General features: G+C 39.4%; 1 protein-coding gene across 9 annotated transcripts in view; it reads right to left on the reverse strand.

Moving 5' to 3' along the window:
- Nucleotides 1-12,626, reverse strand: part of LOC144694529 (ligand-dependent corepressor-like) — a 120,550-nt gene that overhangs the window by 61,016 nt on the left and 46,908 nt on the right. For all 9 annotated transcript variants that reach the window (XM_078565067.1, XM_078565069.1, XM_078565068.1 and 6 more), the window contains one exon: nt 10,952-11,051. In XM_078565067.1, coding sequence (XP_078421193.1) covers nt 10,952-11,051 — 100 coding nt within the window. The remainder of the gene's footprint in view (nt 1-10,951; nt 11,052-12,626) is intronic.

A 12,626-nucleotide genomic window follows, 5' to 3' on the forward strand; every position in this document is an offset into this window, starting at 1 on the left:
ATGCTACGAGGTCCCTAAATTAACAATGGTTCACTGGATTGAGGCCAGTAAATTCAGAAATAGATAAGCAGCAGTTGAAGTGTAACTGGCTTGAGGGACCAGTGGAGTCATTCCAACTAGCTACATGCACTGCTTGTCACTCAGATTCTCATCCAGGCTTTAAACAAGTTTGCGTTTGACAGCGGCCCATATATAGAAGATACAGCTTTTGGAACTTAAGCAAACCAGAGACTTTTATTCCTTCTCAACCTATTGGCCATTGTTTGGGCCCTTGTTTCTGTCGCTTAACTTCAATACAGGACACCAGCAGTAAAAACTTGGTACATATGTATGACACATTACACTTCAAATGAATTCAATTCATAACAATAATAGAAAGAACTTTCTATCTCTGCAATACTATTGTTACTGCTTCTAAATTCTGACATATAAGCATCTAGTTAGCGTCATCATCATAGCATTGGATTGCCATGAACATTAATAATCCAAATCCCTGAGCAACCCACTGATAGCTTGGAAGCAAAGTAGGTAGGAGAGAGGAAGATTGTGAATAGATTAACCTGTTACTGGGCATATCTAGATTGCTAGTAGCATAAATACCAATGCTACTACTAGACATATTTAGCATATATGATACCAAAATCAAACTTAATCCAAAATGGTTTAATATTTCCCCACCATGTTTCGTATGAGCTACCCTAAAAGAAATTGTTCCCACCACAATCACCATCTCCATCACATTTCATCCTAATGTCACAGATTAAATGCTTTCCCCAGATGCTCCATTCTCAGGAGGATTAGATCTAAAAAATACTATACATCCACCACTAAAATGCCAATGACAATACTGAATATGTTCTGGCACGTCACATCAGTATGCAAAGCCCAGGAAACCACCTGCCTCCTTGCTCCTTGACTGTGATAAATGAATTACAATAATTAAGTCATAATAAAGGCAAAAAAATAGATGCAATCAAAAAATTCCTTTGACTTGCGCTACTGCAAAGTTTCACATTTCCATTCAAGATCTCTAAAATTGTGAGCATCTCGGGCGGTGCGGTCATTTATTTATTAATTTTCCATACTTCAACAGTGGACTCATAGACCTAGCTTTATCCAAGCAATGGGTTATTTTAACATAACTCGCCCAAGGCATCAGGTGGTATGCCCATTTTACAGTCCGCCCAATACTACTGCTAACTTTAGTGGAGGGTAAAATTAAGCAGAGTGTAAAACCAACCTTGCTGCCAATCCAGTCAGTTTCCTGACAGTTGGGTTTGGTTAAAATTGCCCCTAATGGGTCTTGGTGTACTACAGAAGATATAATTAACAATATAAACCTGGGATTTACCTCCCACATTTTATACTCCCAGAACTCAAATTAAAATATAAAAGCAACTTATAACTTCCATGATAAATTACAAGATGAGCAATGTCTGAATCATGGAAGTTCTGTAGACTAGTTTAGAGGAGTTATTTACACTGTTCTAAGGAAGATAGCAAGCTCTTGTGCAAAGCTGTGGCATATTAAATGAATAACTTCACTGGAGCAAAAGTATACATTTATAGCGCTACCTGGAGTGCACAATCCTTTCAGAAAATGTATGTGATCCCAAAATGTCTTCAGATGGTTTTCAAAATATTTTTTTACTTCAGGACTTTTAACACAGGAAAGCTTCAGAAATTATTTTTAATTAGGTAGCAAAGGATTAAAAAGCACAACTTTAATACTTAAAAAACCTTTCCCAAATTATATTTCCTATCTAATTTCATCATGGAAAATCTATAAAGTCTATACTTTGTGTATACAGGAAGAATAGCATAGTAGTTGTTACTGGGCTAGAAATACAGAAGACTGGGCTCGTGATCCAGTATTGAGTGTTCAAATCCCACGGCCGTTAGAGACTTTAAATTTTTGCTGATGATACAAAACTATTAAGTACGGTGAATTATGAGGAAGCTAGTGATAGACTTACGTGGGACACAGACAGACTCGTGGAATTGGCTGACACATAGCAGATGAAGTTTAATGCCGAGAAGCGCAAAATGATACATTTTGGTAGGAGGAATGAGGGAAGACAATATAAAATAAAGAGCACAATTCTAAATGGGGTGCTGGAGCAAAAGTACCTGGGGGATATATGTGCACAAATCTTTGAAGATGGCAGGGAAGGTTGAGAAAGCGGCTATAAGATATACAGAATACTGGCTTGATAAAAGAGGCACAGGGTACAAGAGCAAGGAAGTTATGGTGAACCTTCATAAACACTGGTTCAGCCTCAACTGGAGTAGTGTGTCCAATTCTGAGCACCACACTTTAGGAAGGATGTGAAGGCACTGGAGAGGATGCTGAAAAGATTTACAAAAAATGGTTCTGAAGATGAAGGACTTTAGTTATATGGATTGCTTGGAGAAGCTGGAGTTGTTTCCCTTGGAGAAGGTTGAGGGGAGATTTGATAAGGTGTTCAAAATCATGCGGGGGCTGAGCAGAACAGTAGGGAGAAACTGTTCTCACTGGTAGAAGAGTCAAGAAACAGAAGACAGAGATTTGAAGTGATTAGCAAAAGAACAAGGGGCAATATGAACAAAATCTTTCTTACACAGCTACTGGTTGTGATCTGGAATGCAATGTGGTGGAGCCAGATTCAATTCCAGCTTTCAAAAGGGAACTGGGTAATTAACTGAAGAGAAAAAAATTGCAGGGCTACAGGGAAAATCTAGGTGAGTAGAATTAGGGAGTTGCTTTTGCACAGAATCTGCACAGATATGATAGGCCGAATGGTCTCCTTCTGTTTTGTAATTTTTCTGTGATTCCTACTGCGTTTGTATTTCACAAATAACGGTACCGCACCCCGTATCCAGGAATCCCGTGACTGGATGTGCACTGGATTTGGGGATTTTACAGATTTTGGGTCTTAGGCCTAGCATGTAATTATAATGCATGAAATAAAGTATGAAAAATAAAGAATAAAGGGGTTTTATTCAAATTGCTACCCAGGGCTCCAGCTTCGAATTTGGCTGGTTTTTGGGTCCTTCTGGATTTTGGGATGCCAGATGAGGGGTACGGTACCTGTAATTGCATTAATTTTGTTCCATATGCAATACATGGGCCCAAATGGCCATGCTAATCAATTGTCCTGACCCTCAGTAATTGCAAGTAGTTCGACATTACTAACAAAATATGGTGTTTTATCATTGAAATAAACTTCATTTAAGATCAAATTAATTCAAAACAAAACAATGACTAAAAATATTTCTCAGTAAGCCTACATTTGTTGGCATCATATACATGTTTAAATACTATTATGTGTTTCTGCCTGAGGCACTGAATGATAATAAAAAACAAATTGCTTCTTTATATTAAAAAAAGTGGTAACTCAAATGAATAAGTACTCTATAACAGCAATATAACTAATATTTGCATTAATATACTGCCTTTCAAGTCAACAAGTGCCAAAAAGTATTTTCCATCATATTGTTATTTAAGCAAGTGCAACAATGATTTCATACTAATAACAATCCACAAGAAGCGATAAATGATCAGAATAATTATTTTTTGATGATATTTCTTTCTGGAGAAATCTTGGCCAGGACATTTGTAGAACTCCATGCTCTTCTTCAAATACTACCATGAGAGCTTTTAATATCCAACTGAACTGGTTGACTGCCCCTTGGATTAATGTCTCATCTAAAGGATGATTATTAACTCTCAAGTACTTACCTACCACTCATCACCACTGGAAAGATCAATTTTTAAAAATAAAATTTTAATGAAACCATTTTTGCAAAAACTTATTACAATGCTATTCTACAGAGCCAATCTGTCCATCCCATTCAGTAATCAATCAAGTGGGAACAATTTGATTGAAGGCTGCTTTTTTAGAAAAAATATAATCTCCAATGGATATTTCCTGTCTGTTAGTATCAGTCCAAATATATAGGTCATCAACAGGGAAACAGAGATTGGCATCATCATGGCATATCTACCTCACCCTTAACAGTGAAACACCAAGTAGTGTTTGAAAAAAAAGGTTCTCTTAAAAGATAACACCAAACATGTCGGCCCAGACTTTCATCAAGTTGGGCCAACTCGGAGCCTGTTAAAAATGCCAGGTGGCACCCAATTCTGGGATTCGTGCCCCCAGATCAATTTCCAGCAATTTTCACTGGCGCAGGATAAGGGTGTCACACTCAGAATGCCCTTGCCAGCTCCATTACTGACAACTGTATAGACAAAAGCAGGTTGAACAGTTGGCCTCATTATGAATGCCTGGTTGAGCTCCAAGAATGTTTAACCCACTTAGAACTCAGCAAGCAATGTTTATACAGTCGCAGAGAGGAGTGAAAGCTTTGTTTGATAGGCATCTCCATTACCTTGTGATAACCTTCTGTTTCTTTGAAGATTTTTTCCCCTGCCTGTGTGTTTATTTACACAAGATCAAGAGGTTTTAAGTGTAAAAAAGTTTCTGACATTGATACTATGAATGACTGTGGTGGATTAACACTTTCCTGAGGTTATAAACTGAGTTGTTTTCTCAAAAGATCTTTTCAAAGCCTCTGTTTTGTATATCAGTTTCAGGACCATTTCAAAAACTTGTCAATGGCTCATTAGTTGTGTAAATAGTGGATGCTGGGAGAATGGGTATGGAGGATGTATGGGGGGCATGGCGGAGGCATGACGGGCATGGGGGAAGGGGCATGTAGGGTGGGTGGGGGTTTGAGGGCCTAACATTCATCATTACAATTGAACTGATGTCCCAGAAAACTGAGGTGGGCCTTCCAGTCTGTCAGTTTCTCCATCCATCCATCTCTCCTGCTGTCTCAGACCTGCCTCTGGAGGCGGCAGGCTAGACTCCACCCCTCCCACAGCTCCCTGGAAAGAAAATATGGCATGTGGGGGCCTCCTAATCAGAGACTGGTTGCAGTCAGGAACTTTCCCAACTCCTGATACCAGAATCCTCCACGAAAATCCGGCCCGCATGAAAATAAGATGTTATGCTATCACTATGGAAATACAAGGAATCCAATAGTGACTTAAAGTCATTTGTTAATATTGTAAAATCAGCTTTACAAATAACTGTTTCTTTTCCAAGTACAATATCATCCAGTTTATCAATCTATTAAAATTTTACACTGTGTCCTCCTCATGGACCTCTGCAATACAGAATTGCTATTCTGTATTGCAAAGTGCCATTCCTATAAAAGGCAATGTACTATGCAAGAAAACATGACACCCTGACATTATTGCAGCAAGCATGGGCTTTGTCAATTTACTTAATCTCTGATCACAAGAAGTCTGTTCAATGTTTTATTGCAGGTAACATACAGTGCCATTTTTTTCAGCTAAATGGTAAAATTAGTTATTTGGCCTCTATTGTACCAGGAAAAAGGTCACACAAGTAGTCCACAAAATAAAGCAAGCAGAAGAAGCAGATGTGATGGTGAGAGGGAAAAAAAAAATTTTTCACACGAGTAGTTCGGGTCTGGAATGCACTGCCTGGAAGCGTGGTGGAGGCAGGTTCAATCAAGTCACTCAAGAGGGCATTAGGTGATTATTTGAATAGAAACAATGTGCAGGGGTATGGGGCAAAGACAGGGCAATGGCACTAGGTCAATGCTCATTTGGACAGCCGTTGCAGACACAAAGGGCCAAATGGCCTCATTCTGTGCTGTTAAAATTTTGTAATTCAGTCCTTTTTAAGTGGCTTGCCCACATCCTTCACAATACACTACACAAGCCAACTTAGATGGTTGCCTCATCACAAGGGAGTTGAAAGCTTCAAAAAAAAAAGCCTTTATGTTAAAGCAAAGAACTTGCATTTACATAGTGTGTTTCACAACCTCTGGACACTCCAAATCACATAATAACTAATGAAACTTTTGAAATTTAATCACTGTTGTAACGTAGGGAAATTATTATTTTAGCAGACAGAGTTTGGGAGAGAATGCCAATACTGCCATGACAAAGTGCAATAAATGCAAATTATATTTATAAAGTACGTTTAAATGCATTTGGAATCAGACCAATAATTCCCCTTTCCTTAAGGGAACAGCAGTAAGGAAGAGGCACTGTTCCCCAACCCACGGGCACTGAAGTCAATAGCGGTCCTTCCATTGCTACCCTACTGAGATCTGTTCGTAACGTGGACTGAAAATCGACTATGGGTCATTCCTGTCCCCAGGGTTCCAGCGGTACTCGTGTTGGTATTTACTCACTAATTGATCAGAGAAGCATTTTTTTTAAATTCTATGTGGTAAAATGCTGAAATACGAACACCAGGAATGTCCCAAATTCAATCTTAGATCATTGCTGAGTTTTTACTGAGCTTGGCTGGCACGGCACTAGGGGCACAAGGATTAGCCTCCATGTTTCCTGGCTATAATGAGCTCATGAGATCCTAGAATATCCCACTGAAGTATACCAACATTCTCCCCAAGCTACCATTACTTATGTTTTTGTATGAAAACAGTAATTTTCTTAAAAATGGAGTCAGCAATAGGGTTATGAATAGTGGTTAGCCATATTCTGAAGTTTTTTTTTGTTTATACTTTCACAGGATTTGGACATTGCTGGCTCAGCCAGCATTTATTGCCCATCCCTAATTGCCCTCGAGAAGTTGGTGTGAGCCACCTTCTTGAACTGCTATAGTCCATGTGGTGTAGGTACACCCACAGTGCTGTTAGGAAGAGAGTTCCAGGATTTTGACCCAGGGGTGAAGGGACGGTGATATAGTTCCAAGCCAGGATGGTGTATGGTTTGGAAGGGAACTTCCAGGTGATGGTGTTCCCATGCATCTGCTGCCCTCGTCCTTCTAGTTGGTAGAGGTTGCGGGTTTGGAAGGTGGTATTGAAGGAGTCATGGTGAGTTTGTGCTGATGGGAGCCCTGGTCCAATCAGAGGGCTGAGCGCAAAATAACACAAAGCCAACAGGTTGGATGTGGTAAACAAGCTCCAAGAGGAAAACTGCTGCTGCTGATCTGTTGCAATATCAGGCAGCTTGGCTAGCTTCCAGGCACAGAAAACGGTAGGTTGGTGGGGCGAGGGAAGCGGAGGTCTGTTCTCAGGAACTTATGCAGTTTGTGATGAAAGTATAATAATTTTCGTAATATTTTTCTGGTTTATTGTGAAGTAGGTATGGGGGTAAGAATACTTGGGTCTGTCTGTGTGATTTAATTACATTTGGGCCAGGATTTCCTGGTCAGCGAACAGGGGGCGGGTCTGCTCACCGGCACGTAAAATGACGCGGGATGAGATCAGGCAGAACTCCCGACGTCACCCCGCCTCATTTCAATTTTCAGGTTGGTGGGGGCTCAGCCGAATCAGTTGTGCGCCCACCGACCTGTCAATGCCCTATTGAGGCCATTGACAAAGTAATTCATTTAATTAGTGGACCTGCCCATCCAACCTTAAGGTTAGTGGGCATTGGAAAAAGCCTGAAACCTCATCCACGGGCGAGATGAGGTTTCATGTAGGTTGTTAAAAATTTAATAAAAGTGTAACTAAAAGTGATGGACATGTCCCAACTCTTGTGACAGTGTCACATGAACGGACATGTCAGGGAATTTTTTTTCTGTTTTTAACATTTTTTTAATGTGGAGCTGATCTCCCTGAGGCAGCACTTAGCCTCAGGGAAATGAGTGCGCTCTTTCGCGCGCATGTGTAAAAGAGCGCACTCTCAACTCAGGGAATCCCCCTCTGCCCACACAGGGAGCGCATAGTGCCTTAATTGGCCCGCCCACGTAAAATGGTGGCGTGCCCCCAATCAGTGGTGCTGATTGAAAGCACGCCTCCACGCGCCCATTCCTGAACTTTCCCCCACAACGGAGGGAAAATTCTTCCCTTGGAGTTAAGTAGATTGCAAGCTTGAAATCGTCAGAAGAACCTAGGTGCTTGACATGCTAATGAGTAAACATGGATGCTCACTTAGCATGTAAGGTGTGAAGGGATTGTTGGATTTCAAAGGGATCCAAGTCTGTTTACAAATGGCCAGATAAGCAAGGCTAAGGATTGTGTTTATTTTTCCCACAGGTTACTGACAATATTGGCAACATGAAAGTTTTTATATTATGCTAAAGATACAGTTTCGAAGACATATGTAACAATAGAATTTACATTTTAAAAAGAGAGAAACATATATAAAGGACAATGAAAGGCTATGTGGGAGAAGGCCATGTAAGATCTAACAGGAATGTGTGAAATAGCCTTTAATGAAGCCTCTAGCCATTTGTGTATAAGTCTGCTATATAATAAAACTGAAGTTGGGGAAAAGCCATTTGGAATTCCACTGTCAAGTGGGTAGTGTGTTAACTTGCTGGTTCTTTTTTCAATCTAAAATCTATTTTGGACTTTGTCTTGAAGGGGGTATAACTGAGAGGTCAGGTTAATTAGGAATTTTAGGAGTTATTATCGTAACAAGTAATTGTAGTCTTACGTGTGTGCTTGAAAACTTCTATTTTGTTAATAACTATTTTAATTTAATTTTTAAAATCTCTAAAGGTCTTGGTGGACTTATTACTTGTGAATTCAGTGCATACATCTTCTCGTAATAAATACAAATTGAAAAACAGTTGCGATGGGGCGACCAAGTTTCCCTTGTGGATTTGGTCTGCCTGGCACACATCATCTGCCACATCATAAGAAGCTTTGGCCTGGGTTATTTTAAATGGAGCCCAGTGGAGCATGTGTGCTCACAAAAATGAATAAAGAGCTTACACTCTGGACTCTTGTTCAGCTGGAGCACCAGATGAAACTGCAGAAGTGAACTGTGCACACTCCATCCAATTGAGCCTTAAAATGACACAAAAGGTCCTAAATGCATCGTAAGACCCAGGTTTTCATATTAAATTGGACTACCGCATCACTCAGGAAGGTTGTCTGGCCACCCAGCAGTAGTAGAGTTGCCAATTCTGGTTGGAGGCATTTGTGAAGGTCTGATCATGTGATACTTGTTAATGTTGCTCCATCTCTCTCTCTCTCCATATCTCCTTTGGACTCAGGTTGTGTGTGAAGGTGACAACTCTGAACTGGAAGCCTCAGTCAGAGTTGATCTGTACTTAGACTTGGACTTCAAATGCCAAAGCCAGCTGGCATGGACTAACATTAACCAAGTTAAAAGATTGTGCAAAGTTCTCCAAGGCGCACAGCTCAGCATCAACTTTTCTATACTACACCATGGAAAGAGTTTCCATAGAATGACAGAAATCATGGCACAAGACGCAACCATTAACTCCCACCTCCCCCACCCCATTCTCTCTCCTGTAACCCTATTCTATCCAGATTCTTTCCAATTCTTCCTTTTTAAATATTTACCCCATTCTCTTTTTAAATAATGCGTCAGTTTGTCTCAACAGTCACTTACAGTGAAGCATCCAATGGTCCAATGGGCCCAGTTTAAAATCTTACTTCTCCCCTCCCCCTTGGCTGTTCTAGTAGGAATCCTCAATTTTCGTTCCTATTTAACCACAGTGAAATCCCCAAGTCTCACTCACCCATTAACTCGCTGCTTTGCTCTCAATGTTGCTCCCACTAAGTTGCTGTTGCTGTTCTTGGCTCTGCAGGAATGCTGCTACTCACACCCTAGCCCATTCAAAGTCTCCCTTCTCGTCCCCAATCCTTCCAAACCATATTCCCATCTCACTCTTTCCCAGCACAACCTTATCCTGATTCCCGAGTCTACCCCAATTATTTCCAATCTCCTGCACTATCCAGAATATTAATCTTTAATTCCAAGTGACTCCAGGACAGGATAGCCCTAGTTGCTCATGGTTAGTCCCGCAAACTAAGTCATTTCAAAAGGTCTAGGAAGCACTGAGGCACAGCTGAATACCTGAATGTATGCTCTCATTGTTCATTGAATTCCGTGGAGTGGTGTTCAGATGGATTTCTTTCTCATTTTCCATGCTACTGAAATCATATAACTGTATTCTTTAAAAAACTTATATCCTTGCATCAACAAATATAGAATTTTTGTTCCTTCCAATTCTGCAGTGCATTAAGAGGTCCTGCATGTTATGTACAGTTAGATGATTGCATATTATAAATGTTCAGCATCAGTAAAGTTACAGAAAAGCATACATTACATTGGGAAGAGAAGTCTTGTGTAATCCAAGAGCTGCAGAAGATACTCTGCAGAGATGGCTTGAATAGGCAATATCGATTAGGCTAAACACTCATACACATCACTACAAACAAAAGCCGGTCAAACATTACAGCTTCCGCTTACCTCCAATTCATCATATATGAGGTGCTAGGGCTTTACATTTTATGCATTATAGGTTGATTTTTGCAACCTTGTGACTGAATTTAAATGGCCTGAAATTATGTCCACAGAACAACCCAATTCTTGACACACACAAGACTGTTTATGATGGAAACTCTGAAGAACAGGCATTTATATGTAAAGTAAAAATTCTGTTTATTTAGTCTATGTGACTATTTTATCACAACTAACTATATTACCAAGCCTGTATTCTTTAAAAAAACTTATATCCTTGCATCAACAAATATAGAATTTTTGTTTCTTCCAATTCTGCAGTGCATTAAGAGGTCCTGCATGTTATGTACAGTTAGATGATTGCACATTACAAATGCAATCTGGGTGCATTTACAAATTACCTGGGTGATTAAAAATACCCAGTTATCTAAAATAACTGACTTCTGCAAAAACAGAAGAGAACAAAATTTTATTTCATGAAGATAAAAAGATAATAAACCACTTGATTTGCTGTACAACTGACTTTTACCTTAGTGATTTATTTTTTCCCGTTTCCCCACCAACATCTTACACTCGTTTCATTGTTGAATTAAAATGAGAGAAAATTCCTTCACTAAAAGTAAAGAAACACCTAGCATTCATCTAGTTCTCAGTCATAACATAATGCAAACTAATAATAAAAAAGGGTAAAGTACTTAAAAGGGGGGGGAAACAATTTAAGGCAGACTTCATGCTTACCCTTTGGCTAGAATAGTAGATGTGGAGCATCCCAGGGACTTGCTTGCGGAAACATTGCTGGCACAAGGATTTTTCTTAGTTGACAGATCAAGCACTCCATCTGGAGAAAGAAACACAGATGTCAAAAAGCCAAGACTGACAGATTGGTGCGGGAGTGGGTGCACATTTCTTTGAAACTGCATACATGCCTGTCTAAAATACTAAGAAAATGAAATTAGCAAGAGATGAACATCTAGTTTCAAGTGAAATACCATCCATTGTGCAAGACAATTTCATGATTATTGCTTTCTCAAGTCATAAACAAGCTAATCTCACCAAAAACTCCACAATTTCAATGCTAACAATTTAACAATAACCAAACATTAGAATGGATTGCTCCTGGGGTAAAGTTGTTGAAGTTTCATTAGTTTTTCTAAAGCAGCAGTGCCTGTCTTCTTTCTCATGAAGACGCTATTTTCAGGAACCAAACCTGCTACAACACTCAAAATTGTTTCCTAACTATATAATGGTTCCTTCCATTTTCAATACTTTTCAATAAAATATCTCCATGTACTATGGAATGTAAAGGGTAAGCTTTCCTTCTCCCAACTTGAATTCAGTTCATTTATGCAAGGTTACCCATATTATTTTGATTAGCTGAAACAGAATGGCTTAATCTGTGCCAAGAAGTATGGGTAGCACCATAATTCAACTGCAATTTAGCTGAGATTTCAAATTAGAAACAGTAACAATCTCAAAACTGATCCTTGGACACCCCAACTTCACAAACTCCAACATAATTCCTCTAACAAGTACATTCTGTTTTCTACCAGAAAATGATCTTGAATTCTGATAATTTCAGTTTAATCACTTTTTAAATGGAGCTTTATCGAATGCCTTTTGGAATTTTAGATTTACAACATATGGCTTTTTCAATTGGATACCAAGGGTGACACTTGGTTAGAAATGCCAAAGAGGCTCTTCCTTTTTTAATCCATCGTGCTATTTACTAAGTTTTGATTGAATAGACAAATCCTCAATTTACTCCTTCATAAATTCCACTATTTTACACGGGATAGTGGAAAAACAACTACAAAAGTTCGATAGTTTTTCATACCTATTTTGTCACCATTTTTGAAAACAACCATCAAGTTAGCTGTTTCTAATCTGCTGGTACATTAAAGGCAATGTGCAGTGTTGTTATAGTTACTAAAATAACTTCTTACCATTAGGTAAGAACTGTACTCTTTTTCGAATCTCTCTTTGCGCCTCGAGCCATTCTCAACATAGTAATAGTTTCAAACACCAGAAAACATTCAATTCAACTAGCCTACCTATTCACAGTAGTCCACTGGCGCATTTCTAATTACCCTGAATCCCATTTGTTGACAAGAATCTGTCTAGTTCTTCCTTGAAACCGATTAAGATTTATATAGCTGTGAAGCAAGTTGAATCAGGAACCTTCCATCTACGTAGATGGTCATCATCCAAGATGATGGACATGCAGCAAATCTGTTGGGGATGAGATAGTTTCACATGGTGCATTTTTGCTGACGGCTGAAGAGACCAATTCATGATAAGTAGGTTCTGCCAGAAGTGCCACATATGAAGTGATTATCAGGTATCACCAATCGTGTTTTTGGTGTTGACACCAGTTGCCAAGATGTTATAATCACTGATCGTCAAGGTGGCACAC

Source organism: Cetorhinus maximus, chromosome 20 (genome assembly GCF_964194155.1).
Source record: "Cetorhinus maximus chromosome 20, sCetMax3.hap1.1, whole genome shotgun sequence".
Lineage (NCBI taxonomy): Eukaryota > Metazoa > Chordata > Chondrichthyes > Lamniformes > Cetorhinidae > Cetorhinus > Cetorhinus maximus.